Source organism: Palaemon carinicauda, chromosome 1, assembly GCF_036898095.1.
Source record: "Palaemon carinicauda isolate YSFRI2023 chromosome 1, ASM3689809v2, whole genome shotgun sequence".
Classification (NCBI taxonomy): Eukaryota; Metazoa; Arthropoda; class Malacostraca; order Decapoda; family Palaemonidae; genus Palaemon; species Palaemon carinicauda.
In genome coordinates, this window is record NC_090725.1 from 247,101,701 (window position 1) to 247,125,195 (window position 23,495).

At 49.4% G+C, this 23,495-nt stretch overlaps 1 protein-coding gene across 4 annotated transcripts in view; it reads left to right on the forward strand.

Annotated features, from left to right (window-relative positions):
* The window catches only part of pasha (partner of drosha), a 738,765-nt gene that overhangs the window by 541,072 nt on the left and 174,198 nt on the right, over positions 1 to 23,495 (forward strand). For all 4 annotated transcript variants that reach the window (XM_068388798.1, XM_068388811.1, XM_068388805.1 and 1 more), the window contains one exon: positions 19,319 to 19,487. In XM_068388798.1, coding sequence (XP_068244899.1) covers positions 19,355 to 19,487 — 133 coding nt within the window. In that variant the 5' untranslated portion in view covers positions 19,319 to 19,354. The remainder of the gene's footprint in view (positions 1 to 19,318; positions 19,488 to 23,495) is intronic.

The window sequence follows — 23,495 nt, forward strand, 5'->3', positions numbered from 1 at the left end:
TGCGACTTTGGACGGACAGGAATGCTCGGGAACATGGAATCAGGAGCTAAGGACACTTCACATCTATTGCAAGGAGCTGTTGGCGGTTCATCTGACCTTGATAAACTTCAAGTCCCTCCAGCTTAACAAGGTGGTGGAGGTGGACTCTGACAACACCACAGCCTTGGCTTACATCTCCAAGCAGGGAGGGACTCATTCGTGGAAGTTGTTCTAGATCGCAAGGGACCTCCTCATCTGGTTAAAAGATCGAAAGCTCACGCTGGTAACGAGGTTCATTCAGGGCGATATGAATGTCATGGCAGATCGCCTTAGCCGGAAGGGTCAGGTCATCCCCACAGAGTGGACCCTTCACAAGAATGTTTGCAGCAGACTTTGGGCCCTGTGGGGTCAGCCAACCATAGATCTGTTCGCTACCTCGATAACCTAGAGGCTCCCGTTGTATTGTTCTCCGATTCCAGACCCAGCAGCAGTTCACGTGGATGCTTTTCTGCTGGATTGGTCCCATCTCGACCTGTATGCATTCCCGCCGTTCAAGATTGTCAACAGGGTACTTCAGAAGTTCGCCTCTCGCAAAGGGACACGGCTGACGTTGGTTGGCTCCGCTCTGGCCCGCGAGAGAATGGTTCATAGAGGTACTGCAATGGCTGGTCGACATTCCCAGGACTCTTCCTCTAGGAGTGGACCTTCTACGTCTACCTCACGTAAAGAAGGTATATCCAAACCTCCACGCTCTTCGTCTGACTGCCTTCAGACTTTCGAAAGACTCTCAAGAGCTAGGGGCTTTTCGAAGGAGGCAGCCAGAGCGATTGCCAGAGCAAGGAGGACATCCACTCTCAGAGTCTATCAGTCTAAAGGGGAAGTCTTCCGAAGCTGGTACAAGGCCAATGCAGTTTCCTCATCCAGTACCACTGTAACCCAGATTGCTGACTTCCTGTTACATCTAAGGAACGTAAGATCCCTTTCAGCTCCTACGATTAAGGGTTACAGAAGTATGTTGGCAGCGGTTTTCCGCCACAGAGGCTTGGATCTTTCCACCAACAAAGATCTACAGGACCTCCTTAGGTCTTTTAAGACCTCAAAGGAACGTCGGTTGTCCACTCCAGGCTGGAATCTAGACGTGGTCCTAAGGTTCCTTATGTCATCAAGATTTGAACCTCTCCAATCAGCCTCTTTTAAGGACCTCACATTAAAAACTCTTTTCCTCGTGTGCTTGACAACAGCTAAAAGAGTAAGTGAGATCCACGCCTTCAGCAGGAACATAGTTTTCACATCTGAAACGGCTACATGTTCCTTGCAGCTCGGTTTTTTGCTAAAACGAGCTTCCTTCACGTCCTTGGCCTAAGTCGTTCGAGATCCCAAGCCTGTCCAACTTGGTGGGGGACGAACTGGAGAGAGTACTTTGCCCAGTTAGAGCTCTTAGGTACTATCTAAAATGGTCATAACCTTTACGAGGACAATCAGAAGCCTTATGGTGGGCTATCAAGAAGCCTTCTCTTCCAAGGTCTAAGAACTCAGTTTCTTACCTATTCAGGCTCCTGATTAGGGAAGCACATTCTCATCTGAAGGAAGAAGACCTTGCTTTGCTGAAGGTAAGGACACATGAAGTGAGAGCTGTGGCTACTTCAGTGGCCCTCAAACAGAACCGTTCTCTGCAGTGTTATGGATGCAACCTATTGGAGAAGCAAGTCAGTGTTCGCATCATTCTATCTCAAAGATGTCCAGTCTCTTTACGAGAACTGCTACACCCTGGGACCATTCGTAGCAACGAATGCAGTAGTAGGCGGGGGCTCAGCCACTACATTCCCATAATCCCATAACCTTTTTAACCTTTCTCTTGAATACTTTTTATGGGTTGTACGGTTGGCTAAGAAGCCTTCCACATCCTTGTTGATTTGGCGGGTGGTCAATTCTTTCTTGAGAAGCGCCGAGGTTAAAGGTTGTGATGAGGTCCTTTAGTATGGGTTGCAGCCCTTTATACTTCAGCACCTAAGAGTCGTTCAGCATCCTAAGAGGACCGCTACGCTCAGTAAGAAAGACGTACTTAATAAAGGCAGAGTAATGGTTCAAGTCGTCTTCCTTACCAGGTACTTATTTATTTTATGTTATTTTTGAATAACTAATAAAATAAAATACGGGATACTTAGCTTCTATGTTAACATGTATGCTGGTCTCCACCCACCACCCTGGGTGTGAATCAGCTACATGATTATCGGGTAAGATTAATATTGAAAAATGTTATTTTCATTAGTAAAATAAATTTTTGAATATACTTACCCGATAATCATGATTTAATTGACCCACCCTTCCTCCCCATAGAGAACCAGTGGACCGAGGAAAAAATTGAGGTGGTGTTGACAAGAAGTACTAGAGTACCTGACCACAGATGGCGCTGTGGTGTTCACCCCCACCTGTATAGCGATCGCTGGCGTATCCCGACCGTAGATTTCTGTCGGCAACAGAGTTGACAGCTACATGATTATCGGGTAAGTATATTCAAAAATTTATTTTACTAATGAAAATAACATAATTTTGATGCAATTAATTGGGGGAAATTGTATTTTTCAAATTATAGTCACTTTAAAATTCCACAAGTTATGACTGACAAACCACATTTTAAAAGGGAAACAGACACAAGAGCACTATCATAAAGGTTTCCCACTTAACCTAACCTAGGAGCCATATCCTTAGCTACTTACCAACAATGGGGAGGGCGGTTGCCCCTTAGACCATTGTATCCATATCTTGCCCCAAGACTAAGTCTCAACTCTCTTCCATCCTTACTGGCTTCACTTCTGAAACGTCGTTCATCAGATGTATATCCTAATGTATCCCATCCGTAAAACTTGAAAAGCATGTTTTATAAATATTTTTCCCTGGTAGTTACATATATATATATATATATATATGGCTTAATCCCGCCGATTCTTCGCGTGCACGGCAGAAATTCAAATTTCGCTGCAATCGCCGACCAGGTGGTCATACCTTTGTGCCCTCTAACTAGGTAACCGGAACCATTCCCATAAGTCCTCAGAAATTCCATGCCGTTGTTCGAGACAACACGTCGGAAATTCGCTCTACTTTGTTTGGGTTTGCTTAACTACAAATTGGTGAAGTACCCATTGCTTTGTTTTTGATGGCTTTCGCTGATATTGGATAGGGAAATATATTTTTCCTTTCTTTTACACACGAATAAGATAGTTTTTTTGTTGGTCCAACTTGGACAGTTTAATTCAACTTGATTTTCAAGATGGCTCCTCTGTTGTTAGATTTTGTGTGTAGGGCTGTCAAGACTGGCTTCCAAAAGCTGCTCTTGATGCTCCACACAGTATGTATGAATGCAGAGGGCATATGTGTATTTTTCTTTTGGAATATGATCGCTATGTTCATAAGCTTGAAATGGATAGGATCGAGGAATTTTTCCCCCTACTTTAAAAAACTAAGGAACAACTCTTAAAGATATGATGGTGGAAGGAAAGACTCTAATGACGTCACAATCATGTGACGTAAACTCTTAGCAGGGCAAGACCTGAATGCCTTGAAGGAAATCATTCCGCCATCGCTATGACGTCACAAATCGTGACGTAAACTACTTAGTATGACTTGCAAATATGTAAATTCTTTTCTTTTTCTTGCAAGAAATGTAAAAAATACTAACTTACTAAGGCGAGGTAACATTTGTATTTTAATTTTTATAATGTAGGGAAATATATTATTTTTAAGTAAATATTTATCCTATTAGTATACTTCCTTTAGTTAATCATTGATTTATATAGAGATTTCACTAGCGTACAGTCAATTTAAGCTACGTAGTACTCTTGATGATCGTTACAGTTTCACAATACTTAGTATCGTTATTTAATATTTTGATATTGAGAATACTGATATTAATCGTATAGCCTATTGTATTTTCATTCTAGCCCTTGGCGAAAGAGTATAATCTCTCTCAAGGGGCAGATCTAATTATGTTCTGATGTGAAATAGTTAAAAGTGCTAGTGTTCAGTGGCACGCAAACATGACGCAGTGCAGTGGAGGGTACGGCTACTCGGACCTGTCGTTCTCCTAGCCTTGGACCTCCTCCATGCTACCCAACCCCTGGGAGAAGGAAAGTCGACAAGCGAACGGAGGTGAGAGGCGTTAGCTTCCGAGCAGTCGTCCCCTTGAGCGTACCTGTTGACGCTTCCCAGGTCGCTTGCCCTCGCCATTGGAAAGGCGAGGTAAAAGTGTTATCCTCGCCGTCAGTTGACACAGCTCCCAGACGAGGCTGGCGTTTTATGTTTTTCCCTTCCTGCTAGTCAAGAAGAGAGTTGCTCGTCATGGAACCGAGCGTCGAGATCGCGATCGTCATAGTTCCGAGCGCTGTCTCGCGGCAAGGACGCACGCGAGTTGCAGCGCTCATGGACGCTTCCTCGCAGCGATCTGGACGCATTACGGGAGGCGGCAAGGATCTTGACGCTCCCTCACAGCATGCTGGACGCACGCGAGCAGGATGCTGACTCGCAGCTTACTGGACACATGCGAGCGAGACGCTTTCCCGCGTCAAGATCGCGAACGTCATAGTTCCGAGCGCGGTCTCGCGGCAAGGACGCACGCGAGCTGCAGCGCTCATGGATGCTCCCTTGCAGCGATCTGGACGCACACATGATGCTCCCTCGCAACATGCTGGACGCATGCGGGACGCAAGCAGACAAGACGAGGCGTGTGTTTTCTCTCACTTGTTCTACATCGGAGATCGCTAACCCTTTAGAGGAGATCTCAGAGGAGGAAATACAGAAAACTCTTCATGCAGCAGATCTTAAAAGATTACTTGCAGTTCTGGCGAACTTATATCCGGAGAACTTTTCAGACAATCTAAGAAACTCAAAGACGTACTAAGTACTTTTGCAAAGGGCGAGTGATAACACAACCCTTACAGGCTGTACCTCGGAGCCTGCCCTCGCAGTTTTTGAAGGGTAGACCCCAGGAATCTTCCTCTTTCAAGGAAACAGTGTTAACCAGATCGGTCTAGAGGGCTTTTTCGACTCTGAACGATTGGATTCTCAAGAGAAGGAACAAGAACATAACCTTTTCCTTCCCCCCTACGAGATTGGCTTCTAGATCCAGTGTGGTACGAGACTGGGGAGGTTCTCGGTTTGGAAGTTCCTACCTCCTCCCAGGGAGACTTCTCCAACTCGTTGACGCCTCGCGTAGATCAGCCATGACTAAGGCTAAGGTGATGTGGTCCACGTCGGAGATGGATCACTTGCTGAAGGGCATCTTCAGAACAATCGATGTCTTCAGCTTGATGGATTGGACTCTAGGAGTCCTTGCAGACATCACAGACGATAAGAACGAGACGCAGATGCACCTTTTTGCCTGTCTCGATAAAGCCGTGAGGGACGGTTCGGTCGAACTGACGCCCCTTTTTCACAGCAGGTATTATTAAGAAAGATCTATGCTGTTTCTTTCCTGTCGTCAGGATTGACTCTCGCTCAGAGAGCAGAGCTCTTGTATGCTCCCTTGACCAAATACCTCTTCCCTTCAGAGCTAGTGAAGGACTTATCGGCAGCTCTTACGCACAAGTAACGCAAGATCTGATTACAAGGACTGCGAGGAAAGTTCTTCCGGCTAACTTTTTAACCAGAAAGGAGAAGGAAGCTCCTCCCACGCGTCATCCCTTTCGTGGGAGAGCCTTTCTAGAAGAGGACAGAGAATGGCTGCTGGAGGGCAACTTCGTAACCCCAAACAGCAACCGAAACCCAAAAAGTGAACTCAGTCTCCAGACACAAGTATCCCACTACTGGCAGCAGCTCTTCAAGAGCAGGTAAACAAGATGCTGTCAAAAGCAGCAATAGAAATGGTAGAAGACCCCTCGTCAGAGGGATTTTACAACAGACTTTTTCTGGCACCCAAGAACTCGGGAGATTGGAGACCCGTTCTGGACGTAAGTCTACTGAACTAGTGCGTGAGCAAAGTCAAGTTTGCTATGGAGACATCTGCGTCAGTCCTAGCAGACACCACACTAGGTGACTGGATGGTGTCGATAGAAGGACGCGGTATTTCTTGTCTCAATTCACCCGAACTACAGGAAATATCTGAAATTTGTACATCACACTACAATTTTTCAGTTCAGAGCACTTTTGTTTTGGACTAAGCACAGCCCCTTACGTTTTCACACGAGGGGTATCGAACATGGCTCTCTGGTTACATCTGGAAAGGGTACGAGTTTCGATGTACCTGGAATAGGCTAATCAGAGCCAGGTTGTAGGAAAGTGTCTAGAAGATCTACATGTGACTACATCTACGTCCACTTTAATTCCATCTGTCTAGTTATTGGAAAAGAGACCAAGACCTAGAGACGTGGATTCCGATCTCTCTGGGAATCAGGAATCAAGGGAGTTAATGGTACTACCCCAACAAGTTACTTGAAGGCTTCAAATTTCATCAGAAGAACCCCGACCTAGTGTTGTATTCAGACGCATCAGACGTGGGGTGGGATACAACGCTGGGGAAGGGCGAGATCTCGGGTCTATGGGAAGACCATCAGAAGAAATGGCACATAAACGTGAAGGAACTGGTGGCCATTCTTCTAGCGCTAATACACTTCCAGGAGGAGGTCCAAAACAAGTTAGTAAAGGTCAACGCAGACAACACCTCAGCGTTGGCCTACATCAGAAAACAGGGAGGCACTCATTTGGATTCCCTTTACGAGGCAGTAAGATCTCCTGCTGTGGGCAAAAGCGAACAATATATTTCTGATAACCTGCTTCATAGAGGGAGAGAAGAATGTCAGAACGGATCTTCTCAGTAGTGGAAGACAGTTTCTCACAACAGAATAGACCATGCTTCACGAGGTGTGCAACAGGCTTTGGAATCTGTGGGGAGAACCGTCAATAGACCTCTTTGCGACGCAGAGAACAGGAGGTTACCTGTTTACTGCTTTCCAGTCCCAGACCAGGAAGCAGTGGCAGTGGGCGCCTTCTTCATGGAGTGGGAAGGACTAGACACGTACGCCTTTCCCCCCATTCAGGATCCTAGACAGAGTCATGAAGAAGTTCAGGGAGTCAAACAACGCCCACATGACCATGATAGCTCCGTTTTTTTGTTGGCCCATGAGTCCCTGGATCACAGAAGTGATGGAGTGGCTAGTAGACATCTCTATGTCGTTATCCTGTCGGAACGTTTTTCTCAGACAGGCACAAATATAGAGATTCCTCCAAATCTCCTCGCTCTCATCTAACTGCCTTTCGATTATTGGAAAAACTGGCAAGAGCGAAGGGCTTTTCGAGGAAAGCTACAAGAGCAATCGCCGGAGCGAGGAGAATGCCCACAATCAAGGTGTACCAATCTAGTGGGACGTGTTCAGAGAATGGTGCAGAGTTAATAACATTTCCTCCTCCAAGACCTCTCTAACTCAATTGGCAGATTTTCTGCTACTTTTAACAATACAAAGAAGCTAGCAGTATCAACCATCAAGGGATACCGCAGCATGCTAGCATCCGTCTTCCGTCACAGACATATTGACGTGTCAGGAGACAAGGATCTCTCGGACCTTATAAGATTCTTTGAGACCGCTTAGAGGAAGGAGACAACCCAACCCTATCTTGGAATTTGGATGTAGTCCTAATGTTTTTAACCTCGAGCAGGTTTTAACCTCTTGACAAGGCTCCATGGAAGGATCTTACTAAGAAGAGCCTATTCCTGGTTGCGTTGGCAACAGCCAAGAGAATAGAAGAATTGCAAGCCATTAGCAAAAAGATGGGCTTCCATGGAGAAAATGCAATCTGCTCTCTACGACAAGGTTTTCTCCCCAAGAACGAGAATCCTTAGCAACCATGGCCCAGATCCTTGACCATTCCAGGGTTATCTCATTTAGTAGGATGGGAAAAGGAGAGACCTTTGTCCAGTAAGAGCCCTAAAAAGTTTTATCTGCAGAGGACAGGCAGATAACCTCTGGTGCTCGGTAAAGAAGCCTTTGCTACCCTTGTCAAAGAATGCACTGGCGTTCTTTATCAAAAATTTAATAAGGGAAGCTCACCAGAGTTGTGATGAGGAAAGCTTCCCATTCCTCAAAGTCAAAGCTCACGAAGTAAAAGCTGTGGCAACTTTGATGGCTTATAGACACAAGTCTATAAAAACGATTTTGGAAGCGATATTTTGGCGAAGTAAATCAATCTTCGCAGATTGTTACCTGAATAGGAAGACCCAATATGAGGATTGTTGTTCCCTGAGTCGGTACGTTGCTTCTGGCGCCGTACTTGGAGAAGGTACTATTGCCTCTAACCTATAACCTTGTTTTTACCCTTACCTTTTCTTGAACTTGTTCTCATAAGTCATCTATGAAGGTTGTTGCAACCTTCCACAGCCTGGGATGCAAGTCTAGGTTAGGTCATTGTCCATGGCTATGCCAGGATGGCAAGGGTGGTGGTCTAGTCATGTTCAGGTCAAGGATTGTGTGACAGCCCCACAGAGACTTTCTACAGCCCCCTGGGTGGATCGCTGTGTCTCTCAAGGAATGCAGGCAAATGAAGCATAAAAACCTATGAAGCCAGCTTCCTTATTAGGTATGCCAGGATAGCAAGGGTGGAGGTCTAGCCATGTTAAGGTCGAGGACCTTGTGGCAGCCTCACAGAGACTTTTACAGCCCCCTTGGTGGATCGCCGAGTCTCGTAAGGAATGCAGGCAATGAGGCACGATAACTATGAAGCCAGCTTCCTTATCAGATACGAACCAGATTATTGGTATTACTAATTTGTAGCTATTAATAATTATACGAATTCCCTACGGGGTTGAGGTTTTCTAACCCGCCAACAATGGTGTCAATCAGCTATATATATGTAACTACCAGGGAAGTTACATATTTAAGAATATTTTTATTTTAAAATAAATTTTTAAATATACTTACCTGGTAGTTACATATATAAAAGGTCCCTCCCTCCTCCCCTCTGAAAACAGGGGCATGAAATTTCTGAGGACTTATGGGAATGGTTTCGGTTACCTAGTTAGAGGGCGCACAGGTATGACCACCTGGCCACCTGGTCGGCGATTGCCGTGAAATTTGAATTTCTGCCGTGCGTGCGACGAATCGGCGGGATTAAGCTATATATAAGTAACTACCAGGTAAGTATATCTAAAAATTTATTTTAAAATAAAAATATCATGTTTCCAACGATTAACAAACATCCAAACCGTTCCAAATAGCACTAAGCACTCCCATAACATTTCCTCGTAAAGGAAAATGGCTACTTGTTTTGGATGTTGTTAATATGGATATCTTTCATAAATACAAATCTAAGAAGATCTTGAAATGTTTCAAGTGTGTGATGTGGGTGGAGGAAAGGGGGATGCATGTACCGAAGGAAGTCATTGTCTTCGAACATGACAAGGCGCAAGCCATCCTTTTAAAGTCCTTGAAAGGAACTGGATACACCAACTCCAAAGTCTCAGCACTGAGCAAGAGGCATCCCACCTTTATTGCTCCTTCCTCCATCTCTTTCCCATTTTCGGAGAAAGCTCTAGACTTTTTCATCAAGGCAGTCGAAGGGGGCAAATCCTGCCCAACTCTAGAGGAATGCAAACCATTCTCTCTAGCAAGGAAGGGTAGCTTGCTACCCCTCCCCCCTCCACACACCGGTGACTTGCTTCACTTCACTTAGAGGTAGGACTTGACTTGGGGGTCAGGGATGGCGGGCACATATGTGTAAATAGCTAAGGTTTGTATGGTTAGGAAAAATACAAATTATCTTCGAATTTGTCATTTGTTCCGTAACCGAAATACAAACCACGCTATTTACAAAGGGTGACTTACCTCTTAGGAAGGGTGGAAAGTCCCCAGCCTTACTGACTTCGGCTTGCCCGGGGGCTCGATCCCTCAGTGAGCAGCACTAGAGAGAGGGAGCCCCTGTACCTCACAGGTTCCTAGCATCGCTAGGAACGAGTGGCCTACATAAGCAGTGTGAGGAGGAGAGTGTGACTCGTCCTATGAAGTTGACCTTGAGACCTTCAGATAGGAATTCTAGGATAGGACGTTCCCCATACCACCTCGTCAGGGTATGGGAGACGCAACAGTATTAAGCTTAATACTAGGAGCACAAAGAAGCATGGGTTACCTGCAGAGGTCGAGGTCAGCTATGCGAGGACCAGGATGCTGCTTCCCCAAGAGAGGGGAGAATGAAGAGAGAAGTAAGGGTCAGACATACTCTTTCATTCACGCAGACTAAGACCGGGTAACAACGCCCTCAACCTACTGCTACTTGTCCAAAAAGAAGCCTGAGGTTAGACCAGCTGTTGTGCAGCCACCACAGGGCCGATAGAGAACGTATCGAGGCTCCTGTGGGTCACGTCCTGCAGGTAGTGGGCTGTGAAGGTCGTTTGACGCTTTCAGACCCCAGCTTGAAGTACCTGCGTCACAGAGAAGTTTCTCTTGAAGGCCAGGGATGTAGCAATACCCCTGACATCGTGGGCCCGAGGGCGACGTGACGGAGGAGGGTCAGGATTCAGGGCATGGTGGATAACCCTTCGAATCCAAGCTGAGATGGTGTTCCTGGTGACCCTCCTCTTTGTCCTGCATGTGCTCACAAACAAAGCTCGCACATGAGGACGGACTGCAGCCGTTCTCTTCAAGTAGTACCTCAGACACCTCACTGGGCATAGTAGCAGCTAGTCTGGGTCGTTTGTTACAGAACGGAGACTCGCGATCCTGAAAGAGTCGAACCGAGGATCCGGCACTCCAGGATTCTGAGTCTTGGCCACAAACTCAGGGATGAACCTGAGCGTTACCTCCCCCCATCCCCTTGAATGGGCGATGTCGTACGAGAGACCATGAAGTTCACTAACTCGCTTGGCCGAGGCCAAGGCGAGTAGGAAAGCCGTCTTCCAAGACAGGTGGCGATCGGAGGCCTGGCGTAATGGCTCGAAGCGAGGTCTCTTGAGAGACCTGAGGACTCCAACCACGTTCCAAGGAGGGGGTCTCACTTCCGACTGGGGGCAGGTAAGCTCATAGCTACGTATGAGTAAAGAGAGTTCTAGCGACGAAGAAATATCCACGCCCTTCAATCTGAAGGCCAAGCTTAAGGCTGAGCGATAGCCTTTCACCGCCGAGACAGAAAGGCGCATTTCTTCTCGCAGATACACGAGGAAGTCCGCTATTGCTGGAATAGTGGCATCGAGTGGAGAGATACCCCTTCCACGACACCAACCACAAAAGACTCTCCACTTCGCTTGGTAGACTCCCTCAGAGGACCTTCGCAGGTGCCGAGACATTCTCTCCGCAACCTGTTGCGAAAAGCCTCTCTCCGCGAGGAGACGCTCAATAGTCTCCAGGCGTGAAGCCGAAGCGAGGCTACGGCCCTGTGAGGGACACCGGAGTGGGGTTGTCTGAGAAGCTCGTGTCGTGGAGGAAGCTCCCTTGGAGTTCCGTCAGGAGTTGCAGAAGGTCCGGAAACCATTCCGCGTGATGCCATAGCGGAGCTACTAGAGTCATGGAACAGTTGACCGATAGTCTGGTCCTGTTGAGCACCCTTCTCATCAGACAGAATGGTGGGAAGGCGTACACGTCGATGTTGTCCCACCGTTGCTGGAAAGCATCTTGCCAGAGTGCCTTGGGGTCCGGGACTGGTGAGCAGTACAGGGGCAGCTTGAAGTTCAAGGCTGTCGCGAACAAGTCCACCGTCGGGGAACCCCACAAAGTCAGGACTTTGTTGGCTATCTGAGGATCCAAAGACCACTCGGTACTCACTATCTGCGAAGCCCTGCTCAGACTGTCGGCGAGCACATTCCTCTTGCCAGGAATGAAGCGAGCTGATAGTGTTATCGAGTGGGTTTCGGTCCACCTCAGAGTCTCTACTGCAAGATGGGATAGCTGTTGCAAAAAAGTGCCTCCCTGCTTGTTGATATAAGCCACTACCGTGGTGTTGTCGCTCATCACCACCACGGAGTGACCCGCCAGGGACCGTTGGAACTGCTGAAGAGCCAGAAAGACGGCCTTCAATTCTAGCAGGTTGATGTGTAGGCACTTTTCTGATTCTGACCAAAGGCCTGAGGCCCTCTGGTTCAGAACGTGCGCCCCCCACCCTTCTTTTGACGCGTCCGAAAACAGAGTCAATTCCGGGGGGAGGACGAGAAGACTCACTCCCTTCCGCAGGTTCTCGTCGGCCAGCCACCACCGCAAGTCCGTCTGTTCCAGAGACCCGATTGGGATCAGAATGTCCGGGGAATCGGATCCTTGATTCCACCGGGACTTGAGCCGCCATTGAAGGGATCTCATCCTGAGGCGGCTGTTTGGAACCAGACGGGCCAAGGAGGATAGGTGGCCTAAGAGACGCAACCACGATTGGGCGGGGAGTTCTTTTCGCCTGAGGAAAGGCTCCGCCACCCTCCTCAGCCTTGCTATCCGGTCGTCTGATGGAAAGGCTTTGTGGAGATTGGTGTCTATTAGCATGCCTAGATAAACCAGTCCTTGGGACGGCTGCAGAGAGGACTTCTCGAGGTTTACCACGATCCCCAGATCCTGGCAAAGATCCAGAAGCCTGTCTCGGTGCCGAAGAAGGGTCGACTCCGAGTCTGCTAGGATCAGCCAATCGTCTAGGTAACGAAGGAGACGAATGCCGTTCCTGTGCGCCCAAGATGAAATCAGGGTGAACACACTGGTGAACACCTGAGGAGCTGTGGAGAGACCGAAACACAGCACCTTGAACTGGTAGATCTTGTTGTCTAGGCAGAATCTCAGGTACTTCCTGGAAGACGGATGGATTGGGATCTGGAAGTACGCGTCCTTTAGATCCAGTGTACACATGAAGTCTTGTGGTCTCACCGCAAGTCTGACCGTGTCTGCTGTCTCCATGCTGAACCGGGTTTGTTTGACAAACCTGTTCAGAGCTGAGAGATCGATGACGGGTCTCCAGCCTCCAGTAGCCTTCTTTACAAGAAAGAGTCGACTGAAGAAGCCTGGGGAGCCGTCCACGACCTCCTGGAGAGCACCCTTCTCGAACATGGTCTCGACTTCGGCCTGAAGGGCCAGCCCCTTTGCCGATCCCATGGCATAGGAGCTCAACGACACTGGATTCGCTGTCAGGGGAGGTTGAGATGACGTGAACGGGACGCGATAACCTTGGCCGATCACTGAGACCGTCCAAGCATCGGCCCCGTGTTGCTGCCACCTGCGGACGCAACGCTGAAGGCATCCCCCCACAGGTGGACACGCAGGGGGACTGCCACCCCTAGGGCTTGCGGCCGCGGCCGGCACCCCTAAGAGTCTTGCCTCCCCAGGAGGACTTACCGCCCCTGGAGGACTTACCGCCCCTCTTGATCTTGGCTGGAAAGGGCTGGGGCTTAGACACCACTTTCTTAGCTGCCGGTGCCTGTTTGGGAGCCTTACGAGGCTGTTGCTGCTGTTGTGGCGGGGCTGGAGGCTTATAGGGCCGAGTTGTAAGGGTCCTGTGGAGGAGGGAGTCCGTGCTGGATTTCCTCCACCTCTCAGCCGTTCGCTCCAAGTCTTGAGGCTCAAACAGGCTCTCCCCCAGAAGGGAAGCAGGTCGGAGCCTACACACATCTACGGCGGGGACCTTCGGATGGAATCTCTCGGACACAGCATCGCGACGCTTCAACACCGAGTTGGCCCACAGGGTGGTAACCTGGTGCGCCAAAAACTCGATGGAGCGGGTGCCCGAGAGCAAGAAGGTCTCTAGGGCCTTCCTATTGGTCTCCTTGGACAAGTCCTCCGATCGCAATAGGATGCCCAGAGATCCTAGCCAGAAGTCCAGCCACGAAGTGGCCTGCCACACTTAGCGACCCTCTCGTGGTTAAGGATCTCTGCCGCCGAGAACGACACCTGCCGGGCAGAGAGTTTCTCCAGGGGAACTCCCTTCGCCAGCTCCTCCACAGAGTGATGGAGAGGAAGAGCGAGGTTGTGCTCACCCAGGATCTCGAAATACCTCCTCTGCTGAAGGCGAGGAGGAGGGATAAGCTTGTTCCCGGCAGTGGAACGACTGGAGGAGGCAAGAAGTGCGAGCTGAGCGTTGGCCCTAGCTCTGGCACTCTTCAGCACCCGAGACCAGGGCAGAGCTGCACTGGTCTTAGGGGCCTTCCGAACGTCAAACACTTCATCCAGAATCGTGTCTGCCTTCACGGGGGCCGATGACTGGATCCGTAAGTCTGTTAAGTGTCCTTATCAGTCTTAGGACCTGCCAGAAGGCATGTCGGACTCTTGCTGTTCTCCTCCCTGCGGGCTGGCAGCTAAGTCTCTTGCCCCAGGAATCTCTTCCTGGGGTGATACGTGGACATTCCCCTGGGTAGTCGTGGGTTCCTGACGAATCCTTGCAGAGGATTTAGGAACGGTCTTGGAATCCTTGGGTTCCCTCCTGGGAGGGATACAGGATCCCAACAACGAGGTTCGAGGGGCCCCTTCCTCACGAGACGATTCTCCTGCCTGAAGCGAAGTCTCCCCCCCTGGTGCCGAGGGGAAGACTACCGCCCCACTGGACTCACCTGAGGACGGAAAGGCCTCGTCCACAGGAGAAGGAGAGAGTGCTCGTGCAGGAGAAGGGACCTTCGAGACCGACCTCTTGGGAACCAACTTCGCCCTAGGGGAAGTCACCACGAAGTCCACTCCTCTCTTTCTCTTCAGCGTAGGAGAGACAGCCGCTGGTTTGTTACCCTGGCCGGCGAGTGCTGGTTTCATAACCCTCACTAACGCCCGTGCCAGCGGACCAAACCAAGTCTGCTGCTCCAAGGACACAGAGTCCGAAATCCTCGCTAAAGAGAAAGGGATCGGGCGATCCTTTGGAGTGGACACGATGGTACCTGCCTGAAAAGAAGGTGGGGAAGAATGCTGTACTGACCTGTCTTCGTCCTGCACTACCAACCTGTGCTTGGATGGAGGTGATCCCGAGTGCCGTCTAGGAGCACGCGTCCCTGCTGCTACCACCGGCTGTGGAATTCGCCGCGAACGATGGTCGCGCGAGGGCGAATGGTCGCGCGGGCGCGCAGGTGGATGATCGCGCGGGCGCGCAGGTGGATGATCGCGCGGGCGCACAGGCGAGCGGTCGCGCGGGCGCGCAGGCGAGTGGTCGCGCGGTCGCGCGGGCGCGCAGGCGAGCGATCGCGCAGGCGAGCGATCGCGCGGGCGCGCAGGCGAGTGGGCGCGAGGGTGGCCAGGTAAATGAACACGTGTCCGAGGCGACGAACGCAAGCGTTGGCGCGACGGCGAGGGATCGTGCTGCCGCGTAGGTGAGGAAGATCGCTGGCGATGTAGATCCACAGGCGATCGATGACGAGCTGGTGAGTGCAGTCGCTCAAGTTGGCGATGGCGCGATGTGGTATGTCGACGCACTGGTGTGCGATGGTGAGCAGCATGCGCAGGTGAATGACCGCGTAATGGTAAGCGATGGCGAGCAGCATGCGCAGGTGAATGATCGCGTGATAGGGTTCGATGGTGATCAGCATCCGCAGGAGGGCGATCGTTCAGGGTTGTGCGATGAGGAGCAGCATGCGTAAGCGGGCGATCGTTCAGGGTTGTGCGATGGCGAGCAGCATGCGCAGGTGAATGATCGCGTGATGGGGTGCGATGGTGATCAGCATCCGCAGGAGGGCGATCGTTCAGGGTTGTGCGATGAGGAGCAGCATGCGTAAGCGGGCGATCGTGCAGGGTCGTGCGATGGCGAGCAGCATGCGCAGGAGGGCGATCGTGCAAAGGCGAGCGATGGCGAGCGGCATGTGCAGGCGGGCGATCGCGCGATGGCGAGCTAGAAGCTGGCGAACCATGTTCCTTCAGGAGCGTTGGCGAACGTCGGCGCGTTAGTTGTCGCTGTTGAATAGGCGATACTAAGATCGCCTGTGCGCGCTGGCAAGCAGGTGAACGCTGGCGAGGAGGTAATCGCTGGCGCGTAGGTGATCGCTGGTGAGCTGGTGATCGCTGGCGAGCAGAAGGTCGACGCGTGTCCTGTGAAAGGACAGGTGGTGCGGCGCGTTCACGAGCAGGAACGGGAAGATCGCTGGCGCGTTGGCGAACATGTGTTTCTGACACACGCGCAGCACGATGTTGCGTAGCCACAGGACCAGGCAGATGGTGAGCACGGAGTTCAGCAGGAACTAAAGAGTGGTCAGAGACCGCAGGGCGATGGTCCTCAAATGAGCGCTGACGCTCGGAAGAGAGCTGACGAGCAGGAGAGCGCTGGCGAGGGGGGCGAACATCAGGAGAGAGCCGACGAGCAGGTGAGCGTCGGCGAGCAGGAGATCGTCAACGAGCAGGAGAGCGCTGGTGAGCAGGAGATCGCTGGCGAACAGGTGAGCGCTGGCGAGCAGGAGAGCGCTGGCGAGCAGAAGAGCGCTTGTGCGCTAGCACTGCTCGCGTAAGGGAAGAATCCCTTAGCCCCGAAGGGACCGTTGCCCGTCGGGTGACGAGTTCTCCAGAAGGCGAAGATCCGGCAGGAGATGGTGAGCGGTCTGCAGAGAGGTTCAAGGAGGGCGGAGCAGTAGGTTGAGGCTGACGAGGAGAGTCCCCTCCGGAGGACGAAGACCCAAAAAGGCGTCTCTTAGTTCCCCTGTAAGGGGAAGGGAGGCTCTTGTGGCGTAGAGGGCGGTGAGCCTTACGGCGGAGGCGGCCTCGGGGGAGATCGTCGGGACCATCGGTCCTCCGAAGGGGAGTCTCCGTCAAAACACTTCCCTCAGAAGGAAGCTGAGCAGCAGTTGAGACCGAAGGCCTCACTTCCCCCTTCGAAGGATGTACGGAAGGAGGAGGAGAGCCTTGAGCACCATCACCAGCAACAGCACCTGCGGCGGAAGGCCCAGCCACGTCGGAGGCCTCTGTCACCACGACGTCGACAATAGACAGAGGGTCTACCTCTGCTACCACCGGCGACTGCTTAACAGCGGCCCCCAACGAGACAAGGTCAATAAGAGCGACCCTGGAGGGCAAGCCCTTAAGACCCAGGGACGACCAAATCTGTAAAAGATCATCACTGGATAAGGCATTATTAATACAGTAACCTCCCCCGGAGGAGGAGGGGGAACCGCCTCGCTATGGGAGGCGACGCCCTCTCCCCCCACCGAAGGTAGGGAAACAGAACAAGGGCCTGCGCTCCCACTCGGACGACTCTCCTTAGGAGGCGGCCGAGGGGGAGCTTCGGAGGAGGTTTGGGCGGCGGAAGAAGAGTCCCGAGAACCTTCCTCCTTCAAGGCTAACCCCGGAGGAGAACGGTCTCTCTTGGACTTCTTCTTACGCCGACGGCCAAACCTCTCCCACTGGGAGGCAGACCACTCCCTGCACTCACGGCACATGTTATCCTGGTCACACCGTCGGCCCCGACATTGAGGGCAGAGGGTGTGTGGATCCGTATTAACGTCCGACATGAAAGTCCCACAAGGACGGCCGGCAACTCCAGGGCATGTACGCATAGTAAAGAAAATAACTGAAGGTCAACTTCCAACCAACACACACGCTGAAAAGAAAAAGCAGAAAATTAAAGGCTGTCACGAAGGCGATGAGCAGACACGTCTGATCACCGCCGAGCCAAAAGTGAAGTGAAGCAAGTCACCGGTGTGTGGAGGGGGGAGGGGTAGCAAGCTACCCTTCCCCACCCCCCGCTAACTAGCGCGGGGGTAATTAACCCTCGTTAAAAACTATTGGCTCGTCATTTCAGCTGCGCTAAAAGTAATACCCTTTGTAAATAGCGTGGTTTGTATTTCGGTTACGGAACAAGTGAGTGTTGTCCCTGTGATCGTGAAGGTGAACGTCTAGATTGAGACTGAGATTACTGAACTCTTAAACGCAAGGGTGAATCTCGTGAACATGAGCTTAAATCTTGTGATTGTGGGCGTATAGCACATAATCTTGAACTCTTATAATAACGACTTCGGAAAGAAGAACGCCGAGACTGAGATAACCTTCTGTCTGGTGAGCTTGAATCCCTAGAGTTAAAACGCCTTCGTGAAGAAGTGTGTTGAGATCATGATAACCTTTGATCTTTTGTGTTAACATGGGATTGTCGCGAACCACATCCTGACCGACCAGGAAGAAGTGATTGAATCTCGCCCCTGCGATTGTTGATCAGAATAAATTCCAATCTCGTCATTGGATTGCTGCGAACGACATCCTGACTGACTAGGAAGACAATGTGATAAGTCTCATCCCTGCAATCGATGAACAGATGCAGTGTCGTCCACCAGAAGACCGTCTGCAGCACCAGTAGAAAGAAGGATAGCCTGCGAGCTGGAAACATTCCTAATGGGAGAAATAAAGATCTGTAAATTATGAGACAACGCAGCCACTGGATGGCTACCGAGCTTGTCGTCAGTAGGAGGTTGTCTGGAGGGTGAAAGTAAAACCTCGCAAATGCCCAGGGCGAAGTTGGCAACAGGCAAAGAATCTTTCTCAGCCCCGCGTTGAAGGATACGAAGAAGTGCTTCCTTCAAAGGGGAAGATGGAAACCAATGGATGGCCAAGCCTGCAAGACATCTGAAATAGAGAAGGCCATCTCAGTTTCAGAAGGAGAAGCTGTTTCTCTAGAGGAATCAACAACACCCCCAAGTCCGTGAGATCACCCAGAAGTTAAAGGGACTGCATTCCTACTCGGTTGTTTCCCATAGGAAGACGGCCAAGAATGAGCTTTGGAAAGAGGTGTAAGAGTGCGCAAAGCAGAAGAAACTAGCTATCGCTTCATCTCCGATTAAGACTCTGAGAGAGAGCAATCACGCTTAACCTTCTTCCTGCGTCTCCCAAACTTCATCTAGGTAGGCAGATCACTCCCTATACTCGTTACAAGGAGAGTCTTGCTCGCAACGACGTCCTCTACATGTCTGAAACAAAGAATGTTGTCGTGTCCACCGACAACATGAATGTCCCATTAAAATGACCTTTGTAACCAGGGATCATCAACCAAGCACAATCACACCTGAAAAGGAGAAAGTAAGTGTAAATTAAGCGCAAAACAATAATGTTCGTCAATGCTTATGGCAACCTTGAGGAGGAGGAGGAGAGAGAGGAGACATCTGCTCTCTACAAGCCAAATAGAAAAAGGGACTAGTTCATCACTCCATGAGTATATATAGAGATGGCTGGTACTGGGTAGGGTTGCCACCTCGTACTATAAGTGTAATTAGCTACCTTCCAGCTTTGCTGAAAAGATGTATCCATATATAGATAACTGCAGGTTTGTATTAGTTAGGGAAAAACACAAATTATCTACGAATTTGTCATTTTTCAAAAGAAAAAGCTATAAGTAATATTGAATAGCTTACATGATTCAAATATTGTTTAATTCAAAATCAAACTAGCACATGAAATTTCTTTTAGGTAAATATTTGGGTTTTCATTTAGATTTCTAATGAGATTGATTTTTATTTCAGATTTATAGCTGCAGTATTAAAAAGAAGTGAAATAACATGGAAGAAGGGCCACCAAAGAAACAAGCTCGATTAGAGTCTGATACAGAAGAAGGGAAGTCTAACAATTCAGATACAGCTCAGACCATGGAAACTGACGAACAATGTCCGTTCCCATGGTCTGGGTCTAGAAGTAAGTATTGAAATGGCGAAATTAGTTTTTTATTTATTAGGATATTCACTATTAACAAGGAAAAGGCCTTCTTTTTGTCCATGGTAGTTACATGAACTTAGAAATTCAAAATACAAGTTCAACTTTTTTTTGTTCCAATAGTAAATACAAACCGTTTTGCTCTTTATTATTGATTATACTTTCAGTGAAGCTGAAACTAGCTATAAGGTGTAATTACCCCACCGCTGGTTTGTGTGGTGTGAGGACGGTTACCCCGCTCATACACACACCTGTGCTCTATCATCCATTTACTTCTGACTCGATGAGAGAAGACGTTTGTATCTTTTTGCCCAACTGGCCTTTGACTTTTTTCTGGTTTTCTTGTATATCAACATTATCATCTTGTTTATATCATACATATATATTTATGTATTTATATATTCATTTATTATTACAGGTTTGAGTTGCTGTTTAGGAGACAGAGTAGCGCAGTATTTTCTCGAGGGCGGATGAAAGTTTCTTATGATCTTTTCTCCCTTTGATGTTATTATCATTTTTATTATTATTATTATTATTATCATTAGTTTCATTATTAGGCTAGGGCGTCTCCTCCACTTCCCATGCAAACCGGCTCTGTCCTCCTCCGCTTCCCATGCAAAGCTGCTCTGTCCTCCTCCAAAGGGAAGTCGTTCTCCGTGTTGATGCACCTTCACCGTTCTTGATGTTCCTCGCTCCATGTGAGTGCTACTACAGGAAGCTTGTTCCTGCGCCTGTTAGGGTGAACCTTTCCCATTCGTGGGTTAGGCTTTCCTCTTGAGCGGTGTCTTCTTCAGCGCTGATGACGACGTACTCTCGTTCTGCGATGACAGTCTGTGGAGGGAGTGCAAAGTGTGAAGCATGTTCCTGCGCCTCTTGTGGGACACTTTTCCTGTCCAGAGGTTAGGTTTTGTCCTGAGTGGATTTTCTTCAGAGCTGACGACGACGCACAGCTTCGTTCTGCAATGGTAGCCGGCAGAGGGAGTGTGGACTGCAAAGTCTGAATCATGTTTTTGTTTCCTTAAGAAGTTGCTGTGTCAGTTCCTGATCATTGCTGACGACAGCTTTCCCCAAGTAATCTTTGCCACATGGGATTTAGTGGGCCTTTTGGACTTGTGCATGCCTTCTAATCCCTAGGAGTGTGGCCCGTCAGATCATGTAGATGTTACTTTTACTAGTAGCAGACTCGTCACCCAGCACACTTGTCTCGCCTGAGAAGACTTGTCTCACCCGAGAAGACTCGTCTCGCCCGAGAAGACTCGTCTCACCCGAGAAGACTCCTCTCACCCGAGAAGACTCGTCTCACCCGAGACGAGTCTGCTGTCTTGTAGACTCGTTATGCTCGATCTCGCCTCACCCAGTCCTACTGTAGCTACACGATTGCCCATAATCACCCGTCAGCTCGTGATCTCCCTCGATCATTCGTCAGCCCTCGACCGCTCGTCAGCAAGCGATCTCCCATCACCTCGCAATCGCCCATCAGCTCCCGATCTCCTGTCAGCTCGTGATCGCCTGTTGACTTGCGATTGCCTGTCAGCGCGTGATCGCTCGTCAGCTCTTTTCCAGGTTTCTGATGTTCCAGCAACCTCTTCCAGTGCCTGACATTTTCCTTTTCTCATGATTGCCTTTCTTCTGTTTTCTTCAGCACGTCAGGACCTACAACGAGTCAACGCAGACCAACTTGTAAACAGTTTCCTGCTCGTGTCCAGTCTGCTCGTGTCTAGTCCCCAGCTCGCGTCTTGAGTTTCCAGCATACCTCTACAAGTCAGCTTGTTATAACTTCTAGATAGTGACCACCTTTCAGTGTCACAGCGCTGCAAAGCTCGTGACTTTTTCTTACTTGGTAAAATTGCCCTCTGCCTTTAATGATCAGCTCTTCCCACTTGGGTGTAAAATTGCCAGACAGCTGCCAAAGAATCTCTGAAGCCTTGCCTTTTTGGGTGCTTTTTTCTGACTTTGTTCGACAAAGAAGTTCTCTGGCGGGGATCACAGAGCTCTACCATCTATGATCCTCACTGCAAGCAAGCACATTTCTCTTCCGAGAGAGACTCCTTCCTCTCTTCTTGTCATCCTTAATAGAGCTTTAGTACTATTGCTTTAACATTTGCTTTTCGAGTCTCCGAGCAAATCTCCTCATCTAGACGACACACGCTAGACTTTTTTCAGACCAAGAGCTAGAGCTACTTCATCAACGATAGCTCTCACATCTCATGTCCACAATAGCACACAAGTGTGTGCTACTTCAGTGCTCTCTCGATGGCATCAGCACTCAGAACTTCAACCTACGGTTTCTCGGTTCGCGCTACCTTGTTAACGCTTACCTCGACATACCGAGCACTCGCCAGCGATGGGAGGGATACAGCACAAGTGTCATTCTTGGTGCTTAATACCTCACTAGTCCACTGGAACTTGTTGTTTTCACACAAGTTCATTGGATCAGATTCCCTGTGCAATTACAACTTCTCTATATGAGCTTTGGCTCTCATCACAGTTCAAGAGGTCATGCAGATGGTTAAGGGACTGCGCATGCGGATACGCAAACTTCTTCATCGGCTCACCGATTCTTGTCAGCTCTCATGAATATTCGTCCCTCACGATCATTCATCGGACCACTACTACTACTACTAGTGTGCTGAAGTGCCATATGGGTTAGCAATTAGATCACCTCCTCTGCTCCCTGTCTCTAATCTTTTTGGTCACTTTTTTTGGTATTTGGTTACCATAAAACAGGAGTCAGAATCTATATTCTTCAAGATGCTGAGGAGTATTAGTACTGTGAATGGTCTCTCCTGCTAAGGGCAGGAGGGCTTCCATTGATCTTCGATGCCGCTCCCCTTCAAACACAAGACTCTACTAGGTATTCCTTGGTCTTCCTTAGCCAAGGAAGTTCTAGAAAAGGTAAAATAACAAGTTTCCGGGGACAAAGACTCACTGACGTCAGACAAGTCTTCATTTTTAGTGGCCACTCCTCTTCCAAAGTAGAATTATTACCTATCGCGGGAGCGCTTTCATCTCCGCTACCCCTCGATTCGAAAGTTACCGTCATCATGCCAGGCTGTTCCTCAGAGAGGCTATCATCAGTCCCAGTCTCTATCTCTCGAGCAGAGGCATCTTTCGTGGAGGTCACAACAATGAAAATCTGCCGGGCTGTTTCCTGGCTTGACTACTCAGGCACTGTCGGCTACCTAGCAAACACCGAGAACTTAACATACCCGAAGATGAAGCAGGCATTAAAGGACATCGTGCAAATGGTCGGAAGGGAGGTTGGGTACTTTATGCACCAGGTTGCCAACCAGGGTACAAATTGGGTTCTCAAACACGTGAAGCTGTGACCTCCAAGATGCATAAACACATTGACCACCGAGAGATACTGGATCTCAATAACTCCTGACTGAAGACTTCATTTCTGTTTCCGCCTGAGGAAGTAGCATCAACAACAGATAACTGTAGGAAGGAAACCTAGGACTCCTTAATGCAGAGAGCTGTGTCCTTTCGAGTACTGTATAGAGAGGAAGATGCAACCTCAGCAGTCTATCCTCAAGATGTCAGCACAGTCTTTCCCTTCTTGTCAGAGCCAAGGTTGCAGACAAGGAAGGAAAAAGGTAAATGAAGATGGTTGCATTAGGATAGGCATTCCCTCTACCTTACCACCAGTGGGGGATTGCCTACAAAGGAATTGGAGGAGGTGGTGGTTTCACAGGGGGGAGGACTGGACTGTTCAAGTTCTACACTTAGGATACCTCCTTCCTTTCATCAGCTTGCCCCTTCCTCTGATTACTCCTCCAGCGACATAGTCATTTATGGTCGATGGATCTCCCGACTTCTGGAGGCTGGAGTCCAGTCATTGATCTCTCAGCCCTGAACGAGTTCATTCAACGGACCACATTCAAAATGGAAGCACCAGCCACAGTCATTCAGGCAATTAGACTAGAGGACTTCCTGATAACGCTGGAGCTCAGGGGCACTTATTTTCAGATACCAGTTCATGTTTTT